At 49.8% G+C, this 19,171-nt stretch overlaps 3 protein-coding genes across 7 annotated transcripts in view; 2 read left to right on the top strand and 1 right to left on the bottom strand.

Annotated features, from left to right (window-relative positions):
- Positions 1-394: 394 nt before the first annotated feature.
- WRAP73 (WD repeat containing, antisense to TP73) lies at positions 395-13,852 on the top strand. Of its 3 annotated transcripts, none has more exons than XM_064678364.1 (12): positions 395-537; positions 1,507-1,659; positions 2,222-2,338; positions 7,704-7,776; positions 8,421-8,524; positions 9,287-9,373; positions 9,906-10,040; positions 10,133-10,210; positions 11,502-11,607; positions 12,084-12,209; positions 12,901-13,092; positions 13,389-13,852. In XM_064678364.1, exons 1-12 carry the CDS (start codon positions 469-471, stop codon positions 13,496-13,498), a joined length of 1,350 nt encoding a protein of 449 aa, XP_064534434.1. In that variant the 5' UTR covers positions 395-468; the 3' UTR covers positions 13,499-13,852. The 3 variants fall into 3 exon arrangements, with proteins under 3 accessions (XP_064534434.1, XP_064534433.1, XP_064534435.1); XM_064678363.1 differs by having other exon boundaries at positions 398-537; positions 7,683-7,776; XM_064678365.1 differs by lacking the exon at positions 395-537 and adding an exon at positions 648-731 and having other exon boundaries at positions 7,683-7,776.
- A 379-nt stretch (positions 13,853-14,231) lies between these two features.
- Positions 14,232-17,729, bottom strand: TPRG1L (tumor protein p63 regulated 1 like). Of its 2 annotated transcripts, XM_064678368.1 has the most exons (6): positions 17,427-17,729; positions 17,257-17,348; positions 17,001-17,177; positions 16,279-16,432; positions 15,364-15,588; positions 14,232-15,132 (listed from the first exon to the last, which is right to left on the bottom strand). In XM_064678368.1, the coding sequence occupies exons 1-5, from the start codon at positions 17,628-17,630 to the stop codon at positions 15,394-15,396; spliced, it is 822 nt and encodes a 273-aa protein (XP_064534438.1). In that variant the 5' UTR covers positions 17,631-17,729; the 3' UTR covers positions 14,232-15,132; positions 15,364-15,393. The 2 variants fall into 2 exon arrangements, with proteins under 2 accessions (XP_064534438.1, XP_064534437.1); XM_064678367.1 differs by having other exon boundaries at positions 14,232-15,588.
- Positions 17,730-17,792: 63 nt separating this feature from the next.
- Positions 17,793-19,171, top strand: part of MEGF6 (multiple EGF like domains 6) — a 73,146-nt gene continuing 71,767 nt past the window's right edge. The window contains exons 1-2 of one of the 2 annotated variants that reach the window (XM_064678350.1): positions 17,793-18,016; positions 18,331-18,428. In XM_064678350.1, the coding sequence (XP_064534420.1) occupies positions 17,849-18,016; positions 18,331-18,428 (266 nt within the window). In that variant the 5' untranslated portion in view covers positions 17,793-17,848. Of the gene's footprint in view, positions 18,017-18,330; positions 18,429-19,171 lie in introns of those variants that run through there. The other variant, XM_064678351.1, reaches the window with a different exon arrangement.

The following is a 19,171-nucleotide window of genomic DNA, read 5'->3' on the forward strand; positions in this document are numbered from 1 at the left end:
CTTTTTCTGGGGCACGTCTATTTCAATCGTCAGTTTCTCTGTCCTGCCCGGGGAACCCGGCGGGGACGTCCCGCTTGTGCTCCTGTCACTTGTCGGTAATTAGCCAGGAGGGCTGATTAGCCGGAAGGGGCGATTAATTACCCAGGGCACTCCCGGGCGCGGGATACTGCCCGCGGAAAGGCGCCATATGAGGGGGGGCGGTTCCCTGAGGACGGGGAGCTCTGCCAACCCCGGAGGGGGCGGGGGAAGGGGAACACCCCCCCGGCTCATTAAGCGCCTCATTAACGTCTCATTTGCATATCAATGACCTCCCGAGGCGCGTTCCCGCCGCAGGGCGCCCCCTGCCGGCCCGGCGCGGGCACCGCACCCCCCCGGCGCGCGGCGGCCCCGCCCCTTCCGGCGGTGGGGGGAGAGCAGCGGGGCGGGCCCAGCGCGGCGGGTTCGAATCCCGGCGCCGCCGCCCCCGCCATGAACTTCTCGGAGCTGTTCGAGCTCTCGGGGCTCCTGGGCCGCTTCTCCCCCGACGGGAAGTGCCTGGTGAGTACCGGCCGCGGGCAGCGGGGCCGCTCCGCCCGGGCCGGGCCGGGGCGGTTGGCGGAGCCCCCGAGCGGCCGCGGCGCGGGGCCCCCGGGCCGGGGCGGACACGGAGCCCCGGAGGCCGCGGGTGCGAGCCCTGAGCGGGGCGGCGAGGGTCTGTAACGGAGGCCTGGCTGAGGCTAAACCAACTTTAGGTGAATTAATTGGTGCTTTAGTTAGTACCTGAAGGGAGCCGCAGGAAGGATGGAAAGGGACTTTCTACAAGGGCCTGGAGGGACAGGACGGGGGGAATGGCTTCGAAGTGCCGCAGGGCAGGGTTAGAGGGGATAGTGGGGGAAAATTCCTCTCTGAGAGGGTGGGGAGGCCCTGGCACAGGTTGCCCATAGAAGCTGTGGCTGCCCCATCCCTGCCCAAGGCCAGGTTGGACGGGGCTTGGAGCACCCTGGGCTGGTGGGAGGTGTCCCTGCCCATGGCAGGGAGTGGGACTGGATGGGCTTTAAGGTCCCTTCCAACCCAAACCGTTCTGGGATTCTACAAAATAAAATAATAGTTATAAGATAAAGAGTCATTTTGTAAGAGCAGAATTACTTAGCCAGGAGTGATGGAATGAATGAGGATTCTATTTATTACTGTAACCTCCTTCCCTCCTGGTTTAGCTGTTCTCATTGTAGTTTGCAGTGAGCTCAGTGCACACAGAATAGAATTACAGAACCACAGAATGGTTTGGGCTGGAAGGGACCTCCAAGATCACCCAGTACCAGGGATGGGGCAGCCACAGCTTCTCTGGACAGCCTGTGCCAGGGCTTCCACACCCCAGGGAGGAATTTTTTCTTGAAAACGTGACTCTGACCCTCTCTGAACTTACACCCTGGATGGCAGTGAGCTGGGCAGTGGCAGCCTGGCAGGGACAGTCCCAGTGCTCCAGCCCAGGATGCTGCCCCTGCTCAGCCCTGTTCCTGTCCCACTCAGGCCTCGTGTGTCCAGCACCGCTTGGTGGTCCGGGATGTGAGTTCCCTCCAGGTCCTCCAGCTCTACACCTGCCTGGATAAGATCCAGTACATCGAGTGGTCATCGGACTCCCTGTTCATCCTGTGTGCCATGTACAAGCGAGGGATTGTCCAGGTGAGGACAAAAGCAGGAGAGAATCTGTTTCCTGGTGGGAATTTGGGTGTGCTGGGAGTGAGAGCTTAATAGCCAGCACTAGTCTGAAGGTCTGCTGAAGTTCCTGATGTTGATAATGCAGTTTGAGGATAACCCAGCATGCCAGGATTTTTAAAGCCATAACAAACATCTTACTTTGAAAAAGAATATTTAGAATAAAAACATTTAATAAAGCAAATCAAAGCTGGAGATTATCGTACCAGTTTCTTACTGCAGTAGAAAATAAATAACATGCAGACTTGTTGAACAGACTAAAACTGTTTTTTAAGTGTTGAATATTCAGAATATTTGTCACAGAAAAACCAACCCCACCTCATTTGCCACTTCCATTATCACCCAGAGGGGTGGGACTCACTTTTGCAGTGGGATCCAGCGCCAGTCCTTCATGGCCACGGGCGGTCAGGGGCTCCTGGGCTGCCTGGAATGGGGTGCAGCAGCGTGTTCTCAGCTGGAGGGAGTTCCCCTGAGCAGAGGGGTCGATGAGCTGTTGTTCCCTGCACTGTCTGGTTGCCCCCTGCCCCAGGTCTGGTCCCTGGAGCAGCCGGACTGGCACTGTAAGATCGACGAGGGCTCGGCGGGATTGGTGGCTTCCTGCTGGAGTCCGGACGGGCGTCACATCCTCAACACCACCGAGTTCCATGTGAGTGTCGAGTCAGGATTGCTCTCCACGGTGTCAGATGTTGCTGTCTGCCCTTTGCCTCCTAAAATAACCCAAAGCTCTTAAAGCTGCAGTGGTGGTGGAGAACACGAGTGCAGCTCTGTGTTCCCGTGTGTAACCCAGGTTAATTCCGGGGTGGATGTTTGTTGTTCCATTAACACTTTATTCTCTTGCTTCTGGGGATAAGATAGAAAATGGACTCTCAAATTTGAAGGTAAAATTATGTGTTTGAGAACTTATTCTGATAATTTTGATATTTTTATGGCATTCATCAAATTTAGAATTTTAGAAATCCAATATGTTGTTTGCAGGATTTCTAGCAAAAAAACCCCAAACAACAAACCCAAGCCATATTTGTTTGAGTGATGTGTAATTAAAAAATACAAGGTTAGGTTTATTGACCTGTGAGATGAGATTTAGATCCAGGTCTTGGAAATACTTTCCCAGTTGTTTGATTTGATACACAGGAGTCAGACTACTGATGGAACCAGTTGGAAAATTAAAATTAAAACACCTCTAGGTGCTTATTAAGAGCCATATTGGGGAATGCACACTATGGTAGAATCCAAGTTGGAAGGCCTGTGGTTTCTGACTGGTCCACCTTTGGATTAGAGCTGATGACTCAGGACAATAACGAAGGGTCAGAAAATAGCCAAGAACTACATATGAGAGCTACATTTCTCCTTGTGTTTACTCTTCAAACCTTTGGCTGGGTTTTAGGTGGTAGGGTTATGTGCCATGGTCCTGGCTAGCACTGAATTCACATGCTGCATTGCAAGATTTCTTCCTTTATTTTTTGGGCAAACCCCAGTGTCAGGGGGTACAGACAGGGACTGTGTGTGTGTGCAGACCCACCCCTTTAGACTGTGGAGTACGAGGAGTGGTGAGTTTAGGCCTTGGTTTTCCTGGGTGTGAGTTACTCTGATGGCAATTCAAATTAAAAAGTGAGCCCAGAATTGCACCCTGGAGGCAGTGCAGCCATCCCTGCTGGCCAGGCAGCAGTGGAGGAGTCAGGACACTGCAGGCGGGTGCTCTGCGCTCCCAGGGAGTATCTCCTGGCACGTGTGTGTGGGGGTGGCCCAGCAAGGATTTATTGCCTCCCAACAGAACTTGCTTTGACCTTAGAGGATTTCATTAAGCCTTTGCCAAGTTGGCATCTGTGTTGGGATAAGTTTCCTCTCCAGCTGTAAACAGGTTGCTAAATTAGCTGTTGTCAGACAGCTGCCTGGGCCCGGCCGCGCTCCGAGCTGTGTTTACTCCCTCTGCTAAATCCACAGTCTGGGGGGACAGACGTGGGCAGTGCTGGGGGCAAACTGTGAGGATATTTAATATCAGCATGTTATCAAATCCAGTGATTGCCTGGGGGATTTGGGGGTTCCCCACCAGCCAGCTCAGCTCGGCTTTGGCCTCCTGGCACTTTCAAACAGCACCAACTAATCACTCATGTAATGCTTCAGGTCAGTGTGTGAGCTCCACTGAAAGCTCAGAAGTTACTTTCTTATTCCCTGAAATTTTTTTTTTTAAGGGATGTGTTTGTACTTATTAATTTCTAGCAGTCTGTACTTACCAGTGCCTCAGAAAAATCATTACAGAATCCCAGAATAGCTGGGGTTGGAAGGGCCCTCTGGAGATCATCCAGTCCAACCCCCTGCAAAGGCAGGGTCATCTGGAGCAGGTGACACAGGAATGTGTCCAGGTGGGTTGGGAATGGCTCTGGAGAGGGAAACACCATGCCCTCCCTAGGCTCCTGTTCCAGTGCTCCATGGAAAGAAATTCTTCCTTGTGTTGAGGTGGAACTTGCTGTCATTTATGTCATTTATGGCTATCGCTCCTTGTCCTGTTGCTGGGCACTACTGAACAGAGTCTGGAACCAGCTTTTGACACCCACTTTTGGGATTCAACTAACTTGCAGTCAGTCTTTTTGTGGTCTGCATTTCTCTCCTAAGATCCGCTCTGGGAGGCAGTGTCCTGTGGAAGATATCAAACCAGTGCCGTTGTTCCACCCGAATTTAGAGGCATGGGTGACAGGTGAAAGATCTGGAGAAAGCAAGTGGATCCTCTTCATGTCCCTGGAAATGTTTAAGGCCAGGACAGGACTGTGGACAGGACTTGGAACAACCTGGTCAAGAGGAAGATGTCAGTGGAACTGGATGATCTTGAAGCTCCCTTGCAACCCAGAGCATTCCAGGATTCTGTGCTTCCTCATGACCCTTGTGTTTTGGGATAAATGGTGTGAAGATGTTCTGGAGTCCTTCTCTGAAGAGCTGTGCTTATAAACTACATACACTGTACTTTCTCTCCTTCCACATTAGGTCCTTAAGCATTAAGGAGCTTCTCTGGAACTCCAGCAGCAGGGAGAAGTGTGTGTTTTTGTGTGTATCCGGGCTAATCCTTAGTAACTGTGAGTGGCTGCGTTGGCTGAAAAATGCTTTCTGGCGAGGAATGTGCTCCGAATAATCTTCTGAAATCCAGTGCTGACAGACACTGCTATGTAAGGGGCCGAGTGACCCAGTCAAGTCTGGGACAAGAGTTGACAGTCATTTGAGCTGTAGGTTGTTTAAAAGTGTGTTTTTGTCTGCTGAAAATCACCAGTCCTACACCTGCCTGGAGCTGTCAACATCGGGCCGTAGTCCTGGGCCCGGCGCTGGACACTGTTTATCACGTTACCATCCAAATACTTTTTATTTCTCAGCTGTTTTTAGGCTATTTTAAAAATGCTTCTGCTTTTGGTTTGTTTTTCCACTGCAAAACAACAGCTGAAAACTTCTCAGACACCATTATCGTGAGGATTTGAGTTTGACAGCTCCCCTCAGTCGAGTCATCGATGCTGGACAGAAGGTATCCCCCAAAATGAGCAGTGGAGAAGGGCTTGCTGCAGAATTAATGGACCATGGTCTGTTCTCCTGCTACAAAGGCAATTGTCCCTTCCCCCCAAATTCCATGAGAAAGGCAACAAGCAGCAATGCAAATTTCCTGTCATTTTTGAAAAGTTTTGTTTCTCTGTGTTTGATGTTTCCGTCTCTCCTGATCCTTTCTGTGGGCTGTGACATAATCTTTCTAATCTTCTTCATCTAATTTATGTTGGCAACTTGGGTGAGATTGTGGAATAATGTTCTAGGTGGGAGTATGTAGGTTTTCCCTTTCTGTCACAATTTAATTGTAAACACACTGTTAATCCAGGTAAGGGGGTGTGAAATCCATGCATTACGCACATAATGTGAGATTCTCAGTTTGTGGGAACGTCTGAGTGTGCACAAATGGAACAACAGAAAAGGATCCTGATTGCAGGAATCAAAATGGTTTGGTTTTGAACGTTTCTTACACTGGGCCAAACCCTCAGGTTGTGTGAGTTGGGTGAGAGGTTACAGAGGGTTGGGACAGAGTGGGTCCATGGGCTCTGACTTGCAGGAGTCATTTGAGCCTGCAGCCCTGGCAGGAGAGAGGGAGTGAAGCTGAACAGGCAGCAAGCAACAGGACAAGAGGAAACGGCCTCAAGCTGTGTCAGGGGAGGTTCAGGTTGGACACCAGGAGGAATTTCCTCCTGGAAGGGGTGGTCAGGCCTAGGAAGAGGCTGCCCAGGGAGGTGGTGGAGTCCCCATCCCTGGAGATGTCCAAGGAAGGACTGGACGTGGCACTCAGTGCTCTGGGCTGGGGTACAGACCCCAAATGATTCAGTGGCTCCATGGTGGAGCAGAGATGGATGCAGAAAGACTTCAAAAGGAGGGTGTAATTGCCTTTTCCCTGCGGTGGAGCCTCGGGCAGGGCAGAGGTGGCAGTGGGAGCTCAGCGTGGGATGTGCTGTGTCTCACCTCCAGACATTTCCCTCTTCCTGTGCACTTGAGATCCACGTGAGCAGCAAGGTTTTGCCTCCTGAGGCTCAGAGCAGCCAAGGTGGTCCAGGATGGCCAGGGGAGCTGATCGTGAGGCCAAGTGGCAGCACAGGTGTAAACTCGGATGCCTTTGTCAGGAGAAATGACGATCCAGCCCTCAGCATTTGAAGCCTGCAGCTGCTAAGCTTGTATTAAGTGGCTGGGGAATGTGTGCTGTGTGTTTTGCTCGGGGGAGGCAGAGCAGCCAGTGCATTTAGGGATGCAATTAATAGTCCCCAGCAGCATTTCAGCACTGCAGTTGCTGCAGGAGAATGTGTGGAGGCATCGTGTTGGTATTTTTAAAGTAAACCTTGCAGAGGAGCAGTCTGACAACGCTGGGCTCCTGTGGCCGGACGTGAGGGGTGCAGGGATAAAACCTGATTAATGCCCTTCATCTCGTGGATTCCTCCAGGACCTGCTACACTTGTAGGGGGGATTCTGCCCCTCTGCCCTGCTCAGGTGAGACCCCACTGCAGAGCTGCTCCAGCCCTGGGGAACAGCACAGCAAGGACATGGAGCTGCTGGAGTGAGTCCAGAGGAGGCCCCAGGATGATCAGAGGGATGGAGCAGCTCTGCTGGGAGGAAAAAGCTGAGAGAATTGGGATTGTTCAGCCTGGAGAAGAGAAGGCTCCAGAGTGACCTAATTGTGGCCTTCCAGTGCCTGAAGGGAGCCCACAAGAAAGATGGAGAGAGACTTTGGACAAGGGCCTGGAGAGACAGGACAAGGGGGAATGGCTTCAAACTGACAGAGAGTAGGTTTGGATTGGATATTAGGGAAAAAATCTTCTTTACTGCAAAAAGCTCTACCTGCAGCTCTTCTGGAATCTTACCTCAGTGCAGTAAAACATAGGAAAACACAAGGGAAAAGCTGTCTGTGGTCTCTGCAGCTCCAAATGCAAAGGTTCCCGTGCCATCCTGAGTGTCCCTGGGTCTGGGGCTGCCGTTGCCAAGGGAGAGGGAGTATTTGTTTTTAACTGGATAATGTGCAGATGGCAGGGCCAAGCCTGGGGTGCAGCTGTGACCTTGGGGAGCTGTGGGGAGGCTGGGTCTGCAGCTGCCTGCCCTTTGCAGCTCCAGAAATCCCCTGAACACCAGTGTCATGCCTTGCTTGGCAGGGCAGGTTTGGGGTGTTTTCTAATTTTTCAGTAATTCTGTAACATTGCCTCCTTCTATGTGGCTGAGGAGGGAAGTGCAAAATGCAAATCTCCACGTTGTTGGTGTGAATTTTGTGCACCCCTCTAGAGTATTCAGTGTGGTGCAATGTAAATTTGGGGTAAATACCCTGCTATCTGCAGGGGGCTGGGAGAGAACTCCTCACCCACACTGAGCCATACTGAGTAGCCACAGAGTTTAATTAACCACAGAAGGTTCATTGATGTACTTTGTGTTGCTGAACTAGGCTGATGTTTTTCTATTTGCTTAATTCTTTTTTTTTTATCTACAAAAATAACCCAAAGTGCTCCCTGTCTCTCTGCCAGCTGCGGATAACGGTGTGGTCCTTGTGCACCAAGTCTGTGTCCTACATCAAGTACCCCAAAGCATGTCAGCAGGGTGAGTGTCACACATCTACCCAGCAATGGCCTTTTAATGTGGCAGACAGGAAAAAATGAATTTAGTGTGAAGGCATAAAATTAAGCTGGATGTGCTGTGGTGAAAAAACATTAATCCAAAGTGGCCTTTCTCATCTTTTGCATGTGGAAGGGTTGGAAAGGGAAGCTCGTGCCAGGGCTGTCAGGCCACATGGCTGTGGAGAGCAGTTTCCTGCCTGAGGGTTGTGTCCCACAGATGACAAAGACAATTATGTATTCCAGATAAAATTGTAGTGGATGGGAAGCAATGCCTGGGAGTTGGTGGAGAACTGATGGTTGCATAACTGATCCATTTAGCCAGGCTAAATGAAGTGGTTACTTGAAATCTGTGGGGTTTATATAACAACTGTCAGTGATCAGATGTGTTTTGAAGCACTGCATCCTGAGAAATTGTACATTCCAAGCTCAAAAATTGCTGACACAAGTGAATCAGTAACACTGTGCTTTGCCTTGATTAATGTGACCTTCTGCGAAGAGATTCTTTCTGCTCTTTCATTTCTGCTTTGAATTGGGAGTAACTGTTCTTCACTGAAGACTCATCAGCCGTCCTGCCTTGTTGTCTCTCTTCTGTTTAACACAGTTCTAATGAACTCTGTCCCCTGGCAGGGGTGGTTTTCACCAAGGACGGGCGTTACATGGCCGTGGCAGAGCGCCGCGACTGCAAGGACTTCATCAGCATCTTCGTGTGCAGCAACTGGCAGCTCCTCAGGGTAAGCTCTGCCCTCTCCTCCCACTGCTGCATGTGTTGTAACATTACTACAGTAGTAATAGTGAGAGGAGCAAGTGCTAGATACTCAGAATGTGTGATATAAACTGTTCACTCGTGAGATCAGTCCAGGAAGGGTGACACTGCTGTGGGGAACTGGGTGGATCTGAGCAATTAAACCGAGCAGGAACTTGTCTATGTGTGGTGTCACCTCTGGCTCAGGAATTCTGAGGCTCACTAGAAGCTGATAGAAAAATTTGGGAACTATCACTAAGTGCTTGTTGTGTTCCTGAGCTCTTCCCTAATAATCTTTGTTGTGGAGGTTGTGGCTGCCCCATCCCTGGAAGTGTTCAATGCCAGGTTGGATGGGGCTTAGAACAACCTGTTCTAGTGGAAGGTGTCCCTGCCCATGGCAGGGGGGGGGAACAGAATGAACTTTAAGGTCCCTTCCAGCTCAAACCATTCTGGGGTTCTATGATCCTGTACCAGACTTTGAGACAAGGAATTCTACCTGGATTTCTTGACTGTTTCAGTGTAACTAATTTAATTTTCTTATGAAAAGCTGTTCATTTGAAGGTATAGAAACTTTTGCCCTTTCTATAAAGGGAAGCAAATATTACAAAAGGAAATATTTCTGTTTCTACTCTGGCATGCAAAAGGCTCTTTTGCATTTGTGGTAGCCCTTGAAAGTATAAAACTGAACATTCTGTCAGGATTTGTTGACATAATATTTCAAATGGGTTTGTGGTTTCTCTTTTGGGAGCAGCATTTTGACACTGAAACACAGGATCTGTTTGGGATTGAGTGGGCTCCTAATGGCTGTGTGCTGGCAGCGTGGGACTCGTGCCTGGAGGTAGGAGAAAAGCAGATAATTTTCTTGGGAGAGTTCAACTGGTCTTTAGGCATCATGTAGAAAGCAGTAAATAAAAAAACTGGTGTTTAAAATGTTTCTTTTAAACATAAAATGGTTTGAGTTCAGCTTTTGTTTAATATTGTACTTATATTTGGGATGGATGCCCTTGCAAGTGGGTGTCACCGTTCTGTAAATCTTCAATGACAGCAAATTCTTTCTAATTTATCTTGCAAAAAATAATTGATTGTAGACATTGCAGAAGGTGCTATTGAAATAATGAAATAATAATGGAAGAATCCTCTGTGAGAGTCTTCTGCAGCTTCACTGATATTGCACTGCACAGTGATTTTACAATTATAAAACTACTCATCCAAAAAGTGAGCCATGAAGCCTGGAGCCTGCTAACTCGTAGATAAGAGACCATGACCTCTGTATTTAGCTTGCTGCATTTTAAACAGAGAGAGTTTGGGAGGAGTGCTTTGCCTGGTTTCTGACACTCCTGCTGGTGTTCAAGTGCCTGTCTGTGTTGCAGTACAAGCTCCTGCTGTACTCCCTCGATGGCAGACTGCTCTCCTCCTACCGCGCCTACGAGTGGCCTCTGGGCATCAAGTCGGTTGCCTGGAGCCCCAGCAGCCAGTTCCTGGCAATTGGCAGCTTTGATGAGAAGGTGAGAAATAGGTTTGTTTTCTCCCTCTTTTTTCTAAACCATTTGTAGAGCCCTGTCCTGACAGTCTGCTCTTGCAATGCTTCCTGAGCCAGGTGCGTATCTTGAACCACGTGACGTGGAAGAAGATCACAGAGTTTGAGCATCCAGCAACCATTGCCAGCAAAAAGACTGTGAGTACAGATCCAAATCCATGGGGTTGTTAGCAGAGCTTTGGTGCTGCTGTTTGTATCTGAAAGATGCTGGTAAATGCATTTCATTTTGGAGACCTTGATTCCCCCCCCCCAACACCTAATTAGGGCTTGGGAAATTGCATGAAAACTTGGGAATGTAAGAAAAATGGGGGAATCCTTTCAAATTTGATGGGATATGTGTCTGTGATCTTCTCCTTAGCACTAAGAGATTCTCAGATGCTCCTGTCATATGGCAGTGTATTTGGTGTAGGTGGTGGCTGCATTACAGATTTGGGTGTGCAGCCCATGGGAAGGAGGAGGGATTTGTCTCAGCTTTATACAGTTCCTGACTTTGATCACAGTCCAGTTCCAGTGATGTTTAGAGGCACATCCTGTGTGGACAGGCTCATCCAGCTCACCTAAAGAGCATTTCCTGGAACATCTGTCAGCATTGATTTTATCCTCTATACCTGTACCTGCAAGGCCTGACAGATTCTGGGTCGTTGGCAGCAGGCACAGAGCTTTAGTCTTGTTCCAAAAATCCCAGGCTGATCTCATCCACAGAGGTAACAAGAACAGTGTGTAGAGTTGTTTGCCACTGTAGGAGGGACTGCACAGGTCTCCTGGCAGAGTCTGTGTGTGGACTGTAACTCTGCTCGTGTCCCTTAACCAGAAGAAAGGCACGAGCCATTAAAGCACCTCAGCAAAGCTTCTCATGGCTGAGAAATGCCTTTACTTCCAGTTAGGTGTAAAATATGTCATGGAAAACAAATGGAAATAGCTCTGTTAATCTCCACTACACAGGCAGGAATTGCAGTTGGTGCTTTTTAGCCTGGTGCTTGTGTTTGGGAATATGTTGTAGGCATGCTGAAATATTTTTGCTATTTCCTTCTGCAATGCTGCACTTGGTTTGAGTTTATTTATGATAGAATCAGATTAAAGATTCTTGGCTGCAAAAATGAAATCCATGTTCCCACTGTAACAAGGATGATTTATTTTCCAGTCAGGAATAATGAATGAGGGGCACTGTGGCAGATTCATTCCTTGTAGACTTCAAGGTTTGTGCATTTGTCACAGGAGTGTTTTTACTGATCATGCTTCCAAACAGCCTGGGATTCCCTGGGAATGCTGAATTCCATGTCTGTCTACCAAAGCCCTTTCCTCTGATGAACCAGGGGATTCTAAGATATAATAAATGTGCAAAGAGTCAGTGGGGTGTGAGTGTTTGGTAACAGCCCATGATCAAACTCTCCGAGGCCCTTCTGTAGAACTCTCACTTGTTTCTTTGTAGATTGTGTACAAAGAAGTGGAGAAATCCCCATCTGTTGAAACAGAGAGACTTTCTTTCCCTCCAACAAAAGCATTGACCAGTTCTCTCTTCAGCACACAGAGTAAATGTAAGCCAAAGTTTACTTAAACAAGACACTTGAGTTTGCCATGGGAAGTCTTTCTATAAATCAATGGTATAGGTGAACTCTGCCCCTTGGATGGTGGAACAGATCCTCTGGATGTTCTCAAGAGCAGTAAAAACCAATCTCATTGTTTGTGGCACTGTTAATGACCTTTGTTTTGCACCAATGTTTGAAATGTTAGTTAAAAGGTAGTGGAAATTTTGATCCCTCCTTATTTTCCTAATTTAATCTCAGACCTGCCTGGATTTCCAGCCTTTCCTTTTTTGTCAGAGGGCTGGAAATAATAAGCTGGTTATATGAATATGCAATATCTTGAAAGAATTGAAGTTTTGACTGGAACATCTTGGAGAAGAGTAAAATGTGGTCCTATTGCTTCAGGGATGATGGGTTTTAGCAGCTGGGGTTTAAATGCATTGTCCATTCAGGCTCACTTAGTGAAATGCTTTTCTTTCCCGTTCCAGATGAGATCTCCCAGGTGCCAGTTTCTTTACAGTATATCAAACCAGTTGCTGACAGGGCAAATCCCAAAGTGGGAGTTGGGATGTTGGCGTTCAGTGCAGACAATTGTTTCCTGGCAACCAAAAATGGTAAGTTCCGACTGCTCTGCCTTAAAGGGAAACCCTCTCTGGGAATGGGGGGGTTTCTTATTGCACTTGTTGCTCTGTAAAATCAGCTCTGCTGAGACGTGTAACTACAGAGGCAACCCAGCCTCTGTCTTCTAGTGTATGTCAAGTGGTGTGAGCTGCCAGAACACAACCTTGGCTCTGTATTTGATGAAAATAGTAGGTTTTTGTATTTCTTCAAGTGTGTGCAAGGTCACTGTGTTGAAAATGGAACACGAAAATCTTCCCCTCCATTTACAGCCTGGGTCTTGTGAAAGGCAGAACTCTGCACAGCCTGTAGCAGGGGGGATTCTGGCTGCCTCAAATAGTGAAAGTCATGGAATTAATGTTCCATCTTTCCCTTCAATGATCCTGAGGAGCTGTTCATGTCTAGATGCCAAAGCTGTGGGTCAGGTGCAAAACCCACCAAACAGACTGATGAGATAAAAGCCAGGGAAGAACTGGGAGATGTACTTCACTTCTTTTACTGTTTTTGCAATATTTCCAAGGCAATGCTGAAGGCTTTACTTGGCAAGACTCTAGTGGTGGCACCCCTGGGGTGCACCTGAAGGTTTGTGTTGTTAGTTTATGTTTGTGTCAGTCAATGTCCGTTTAAAAAACACAAGTGTGACCCTTTCATCCTTCGAGTCTTACATGACTGGCCCTTCCTTTGCAGACAGCATTCCCAACGCTGTGTGGGTCTGGGACATCCGGAGGCTGAAGCTGTTGGTGGTGCTGGAGCAGCTGTGCCCCGTCCAGGGTTTCCAGTGGGACCCTCGGCAGCCGCGCCTGGCGCTGTGCACGGGCACCAGCAGAGTGTTCCTGTGGTCCCCCGCCGGCTGCGTGGCCGTCCAGGTGCCCGGGGAAGGTGAGGCCCTGCAGGAGCTGCCACCAGCTGATCAGGGGCAACATAGCTTTCCACTTACTAATCACTCCGAGTGTTATCATGAAAATGGCTCAGGTGTGTTCTTGGAGCTTCTTAAAAGCGGGTATTTTTATCCTCAAAAAAAAGAGGAGCTCACAACGAGGCAGCAAATGTCAAATGTATCAAGGACAGAGCACGGGGCTGACAGGGGTTTGTGTGACTGATTCCAGCTGCCTTTTCCTCCAGCAGGAGGATGGGCTGCCAGCTCCTTGCTGACACACTCTGATCTCTTCCTGCAGGCGACTTCCAGATCGTGTCTCTCTCCTGGCATTCCAGCGGGGACTCCATGGTGCTCCTGAGTAAGGACAACTGCTGTGTGTGTTACTTAGAAAGAGAAGAGGTAAAATAAAAAAATTAAAATGCACTAAGAATGCTCCCAAGTCTGAGGAAGGAGGAGGAAAAGGGTAAAAATGTGTTGCCCAATCTGAAGTGTTTGTATTTATAAATTATTTATTTGAAGGAGCTCCAAGCTCAGTGTGTGAAGTATTGTGATTGCACTTGAGTGATGTAGCAACTGAAATGTAGGGAGTGAGTCTGGATTGCAAGAAAAACCTGAATATTGATGGAGTTGAACATTTCTCTGTGTCAACTCTGAACCCTTATTTTCCAAGACTGTAGCTCTGTGTGTATATAATGTATAGCTATTATTTAAATTTTCTAATTTCCAATAAATATTTTGATAGTTACAAACTATAAACCTGCACCTCTGCACTCTAAAGTCTGTTTCAGTTTGTTATTATGCAGTGACTTATCCCAGCATGAGGAAACTGTTATTTGCACACAATATGGGAGGCAGTAACTGTGCCTGGGCCACTGTGGATTTATTACATGGAATCTTTACAAGAGGGATGACAACTGACATTTCAGGATGTTGAATTACAGGCAACTGAAATGGCAGTTTTTGTCCCAATTCTCTGGTGCCAACTGGGAGTGGGTGGTTTGGTAGGGAAGGAGCAGTTGGACTGTCCTTCCACTGTGTCCTTCCAAGGAGGGAGCCCCTTGTGTAGGAATTTATTGGATGTTTTTTCTTGTGATGCCTAATTTCACAGCCTGTCTCCAGAAAATGAAGAACAAAGACCAAATTGAGTTGAAATTTAACTTTACTGCAAGGTTAATGAAAATTGAACAGACAACTTAGAAAATGCACAGAGAGGGACAATGCAGCTTGTTGCATTCCATCAGGACTCCAGCTTTTTATGAGTTTCACAAACACACACCTATGTTAAGGCCAAAAAAACACCACTGCAGCACAGTGTTTATCCAGCAGATAAAGGCTTTGATAAAAGGGCATGGAGAGAAGGTCATGCACAAAGAATCACCTCTTCAGCAATGCCAGCTCAGTGTCTCTTGTGCTGCTTCTCAGTTTAATCCCTGGACGTGAGGCTCAGGGCAGGAATGTATAAAGCAAGGCTGACACACAGTGCTGAAAGTTTTTTCTCTGTCTCCATTAAAAAGTCCTGGCCCCAACTAGAGTAGATTTCAGAAAAATGGCTAAGAATATCAATCTAACCAAAATAGAATTCCTTTTCAGTTTTACAAAGAACAGCTTTGAAGGCAAATGTGTTGGTGAGGCTTTTGGCAATGTTCTCTCACAACAGTCTTTATTCTGTGGCTGCAGCAAGGAAACAGAGGAAGTTCCAGTGGGTTCTTAGAGGGATTTTTACAAAAAGCATATTCAGAGTTCACCAACTGCTGCTGAGCAGGTGGAGCAGTGCAGCTTTAGCAAAAGCCAGCAAATATTGTTAAAGACTGACTGACAGCTTTCAAAACTCCTAACAGGCATTAATGAGAGTGCTGAGATCATGGAGATTGGAACAGTAATTCCTCTTTAGACAACACTAATCAGTCCCAAGCACAGGGTAGGATCTGACACCATACACAGGGATACAGCAGTAACGTGACACAAAGGTTCTATTGTACAGCAGGTACTTGGGTGGGGTTTCAGCAGGTTCCAAGGGCACTTCATGAACAGGAAGAACAGGCCTGGAAGGACACGGAACACGCCGCTGCTCACCCCACAGGGACCACGTGGGCTGTACATCAGGTACAAAATACCAGACTGACACCACCCTGTGTCTGCCTCAAATCCAATCTGTGCATTCCCCAAGCGACCTGGAACTGTCCTACAACCACCCCCTTTCCTTCCCCCACCTCCCCTTTGCCCGCTGTGCTCTGCCCTCAGCGTGCTCTCCCCAGGGACCAACAGCAAGTCACCTGCCCTTCAACGGGGGACAGCAAGGGGGCTTAAAATCCAATTTTCCCTCTTGTCATGGAGTAGCCCAGTTTGGCCTCGTTGTTGATGAAGGACATGAGTCCCAGGTAGGTCTCGATGAGGATGGGCCGCTCCAGCACCAGGACACCAGAAGCACTCCCTGGCACAGGGCCCTCCTTGTGGGCTTTCTTCACAGCCTGGATCAGCTGTGTTTGGAAGTTTTCCAGCTGAAAGAAAAAAAAGTCACCTTGTTTTTCCACTGTTTTACAAACTGTTAGGGAAACAGCTGCTGATGTGGAATGGAGAAGGATTAACACTAAAGCCAGAGTTGTCAGGGATCTCATACTGTGATAAATGTCACATTCTGATATTTAACCTCAACGAGTCACACAGGACACTATTGACACGTGACTTAAACGTGGGCTGGATGGGTAAAGATGTGTCAGTGACCAAGTGTTTATTTCTGCCCTGATGACTGATGTGTTGCACTTAAAGCATTCTAGTTTTAAGGACTCCAGAGGGAATCACCTATTCCAAGAAGGACTGAGAACCCCCTCAGTGAAGGTTTTCAGTGACCAATTAAACCAGCTGTTAATTAGCTGGCAGTCCTAGAGGAAAAATCCCCCAGCCTGTCAGGTAAGTAAGAGCAGGAATAGGCCATGATCCATTTGCTTTTCGGTTTTACAGGACTCTGCTTCTGGAAGTTTCAGTTTCCTCTGTGCTTCATCCAGTTATGGGTGGCTGGAGGAAAACGGGCAGTTGTGCCGTGCTGCAAGTCAAAATTTGGGGACTGGATACAGCTCACAGTTCAAAGTTCCACCTCTGGCGTGACTCCTCCTGTTTGATGTACTGCTTCAAAGTAATCTAAGTTGTATCTGGCCTCTGAGCTCAGTGATCAGGACAGGCCCGTTCCTTACCCGGCACAGGGATGCGACCTTCTCGTCAGCGTCTGCCATGGGGTGCTCGGTGAAGGTGATGTAGGGGATGTTGGTGGACCAGGGGTTCCACCTGTTGATGAAGGAGGCCCGGCTTTGCTTGTCCCACTGAATGCGGATACCGACACCTTCCCGCCTGCAGTGGAGACAGGAATTAACAGGGGAAGACTTTCCAGTTGTTGAGGCACCTTTTAACTAGAAAGTTCTGCCTGACAAAGACAGTTGAAACTGGAAGCTGAAATGGAAGTGATAGGAAATCTTTCCTGTAGGCAAGAATTAGCATGAATTCAGCCCTTAAACATGCAAAGGAACCTTCCTATGAGTTGACAGCAAGAAGGTGAAACTCCTTGGACATCTGGGATGTGGAACTTGACCTGCACAGCCTGTGAAAGCCCACGTGTACAGGGGACCTGACAACACTGCAGGTGCTGCTGCTACTTACTGCATTACATAATGGTGACAAACTCCTGCTCCCAAATCTACTCAACTTATCTTGAAAGTCCTTGAGCAACTTGCTATTAATGCAACTACTGACCGTACCAGCAAACCAGCAGCTACCCTGAGGTCTTCTAATGAAGCTTCAGGAACTGTTTGCAGAGCTAAGTAAGTGAAAAGAAGAATTCTCTGACCCTTCCAGTGATCAGCATCAGGCCAGCATTGTTCACAATAACAAAGGTCGTTACAGAGTGACTGTGGCAGCTTACTTGTTCAGAGATTTCGGTGGGAACTCGAACTCCCCCACGGAGATGGTGTCCACAGCGCTGAGGGCGATCCTGGTCACCTGCTGGCACTGCAGGCTGATGAAGTTGTACTTACACACCAGGAGGGACCAGTCCGTGATGAGGACAAGACGCTCCTTCTCATTGTTCCAGTGATCGATTCTGGTAAGAGAATGGGACCGAGCTTTAGTGGTTCCGAGGCCGCCCTGGCGCTTCTCCCCCCGTGCCCCGCGGAACTCACTCTGTGAGCAGCCACACGCTCTGCACCTCCCCGTCCTCGGCGGGCAGCACGACCACCCGGATCTCGCTCACCGCCTGCTCGATGGTGCCGGGCTGCGGGAGGAAGGCACACACAGGTCAGGGCTGCGGGGGGCTGCGGGCGGCCCGGCCCGGCCCTTCCCCGGCGCGCACCCGGAACACGAAGTACTGTCGCAGGCGGCCGGCGCGGCCCGCGGTGCGGACACTGAGCGGCCGCAGCGTCTGCCGGGCCCGCGGCGCGGGCGGCTCGAAGGGCGGCCCGGCCCCCCCCGGCACCAGCGTGGCGGCCCCGGGGCTGCCGGGGCTGCCGGAGCCGCCGCCCGGGCCGGGCTCGTCCGCGTCCCGCAGCTGCAGCATCGCGGCGGGGCCGCAGAGCCTTCCGGGGCGGAGCGAGGGGGCCGGCTCGGGGGCTGCCCGTGCCTCTCCCGCTCCTCGCTGGCCGGGAGGCGGCACTGCAGCCCCGGCACGGTCACGGGAGGCGGCACTGCAGCCCCGGCACGGTCACGGGAGGCGGCACCGGAGGATGCGCGGGCGGTACCCGGACAGAGCCCGGCCGCCGGGATGCGGGGCACGGGATGCGGGGCACGGGATGCGGGGCATCCGTTACCCGCGCTCTCTGGGTAACGGGCGCGTCCCCATCACGCTCCGGGGCGGTGCGAAGCGGCGGATGCCGTCACTGTCGCTTGCCCAGAGCTGTGTTGGGTACCAGGTGCCGTCACCGTCACGCACAGGAGCTGCATCAGGTACTGTCACCATCACACACCGAGGCTGTACCGGGTACCATCACTGTCCCACACCCGGGGCTGTACGAGGTGGTGGGTGCTGTCACTGTCCCTTGCCTGGAGCTGTATTAGGTACGAGGTGTCTCTGCTCTCGCACATCTGGGGCTGTGTGAGGTACCAGGTGCCGTTCCTGCTGCACACCCAGAGGTGTATGAGGCCTGTCTTGGCTCTGCTGTGGATTTTTGGGGCTGAGGAAGACAAGCACATGACACACAGCACAGAGAGTCCAGTGGGAAGCCCTGGGCTTAACCAAAATGATGCTCTGCTCTGCCCAGGTGGTCTGGAGAAGGATTCTGATGTACCCACAAAGCAACAGGATTTGTGGACCTACAGCAGTCAGTTGGAGCTCCTGTGAAGCAAATCCAGGTCAGAGGTATGAGATCCTTAAACACCATGAGGTCAGAGCTCAGGAAGGTACTGGAGCAGTGCAGGTCTGGGGACAGGACTGTGATTTGAGAGCCCTGACACCCATATCACACCCAGCACGCTTGATAGCGAAGATTAAATAACGCTGGGAATGAAGGGCATGCTGATGTTTGGGTTTCTGTGGGCTCTGGCATGACTGCAGATATCATCACTGTTTATGGAACTGTATCAAATCTTGGACCACTGTCAGTGCTGTTGTACCCAGAGCCAGAGGATGACATCCTTGGCGGGCGGCCGTGCTGGGAAATGATATGAGATTGAAAACATACCCAATTGACTTCACAGATGGGGTTGGGTTTCAGATATCTGACTTTCACATGTGTCCCACGAATTCCCTGCTGTGTTCTCTGCAGCCCTTGCTCACATGAGCCTGTTTAGGTGGGAAACCTTGCTGCTGTCTTTAAAGAGACTTTAGAAGAACTGCAGATCTGACTTTATGCTTGGTCGCTCCTCGTGCTGTGCTCAAAGCGCAGCTTTTCCCAGAGGAGCTTCCCCTTCTCCCCACTGGCAGCCTGCTGGGGTGGCTGTGGCTGGGAGGGTCACCATGCCAGGCCAGCCAGGACCCTGCAGCGAGTTGTGTCCTGTCCGTGTGGCAGCCAGGCTTGTCACCTGAGACAGTGTGGGAGCTGTGGCTGGACTGATCCATCCCCATTCCTGGCCCCGAGCCGTGTCCTGGAGAGGGAGCTCGAC

The sequence above is a fragment of the Pseudopipra pipra genome, chromosome 22, assembly GCF_036250125.1.
Source record: "Pseudopipra pipra isolate bDixPip1 chromosome 22, bDixPip1.hap1, whole genome shotgun sequence".
Taxonomy (NCBI): Eukaryota; Metazoa; Chordata; class Aves; order Passeriformes; family Pipridae; genus Pseudopipra; species Pseudopipra pipra.

What these genes read in the sequence shown, in the direction of transcription:
- WRAP73 (XM_064678363.1), top strand. Translation starts at nt 469, where the DNA reads ATGAACTTCTCGGAGCTGTTCGAGCTCTCGGGGCTCCTGGGCCGCTTC. An exon ending in CCCCAAAGCATGTCAGCAGG is followed by an intron (nt 7,777 to 8,420) that starts GTGAGTGTCACA and finishes GTCCCCTGGCAG; the next exon opens with GGGTGGTTTTCACCAAGGAC. An exon ending in GCAACTGGCAGCTCCTCAGG is followed by an intron (nt 8,525 to 9,286) that starts GTAAGCTCTGCC and finishes TTTTGGGAGCAG; the next exon opens with CATTTTGACACTGAAACACA.
- TPRG1L (XM_064678368.1), bottom strand. Translation starts at nt 17,630, where the DNA reads ATGCTGCAGCTGCGGGACGCGGACGAGCCCGGCCCGGGCGGCGGCTCC. An exon ending in AGCGTGTGGCTGCTCACAGA is followed by an intron (nt 17,178 to 17,256) that starts GTGAGTTCCGCG and finishes TTCTCTTACCAG; the next exon opens with AATCGATCACTGGAACAATG. An exon ending in CCACCGAAATCTCTGAACAA is followed by an intron (nt 16,433 to 17,000) that starts GTAAGCTGCCAC and finishes TCTCCACTGCAG; the next exon opens with GCGGGAAGGTGTCGGTATCC.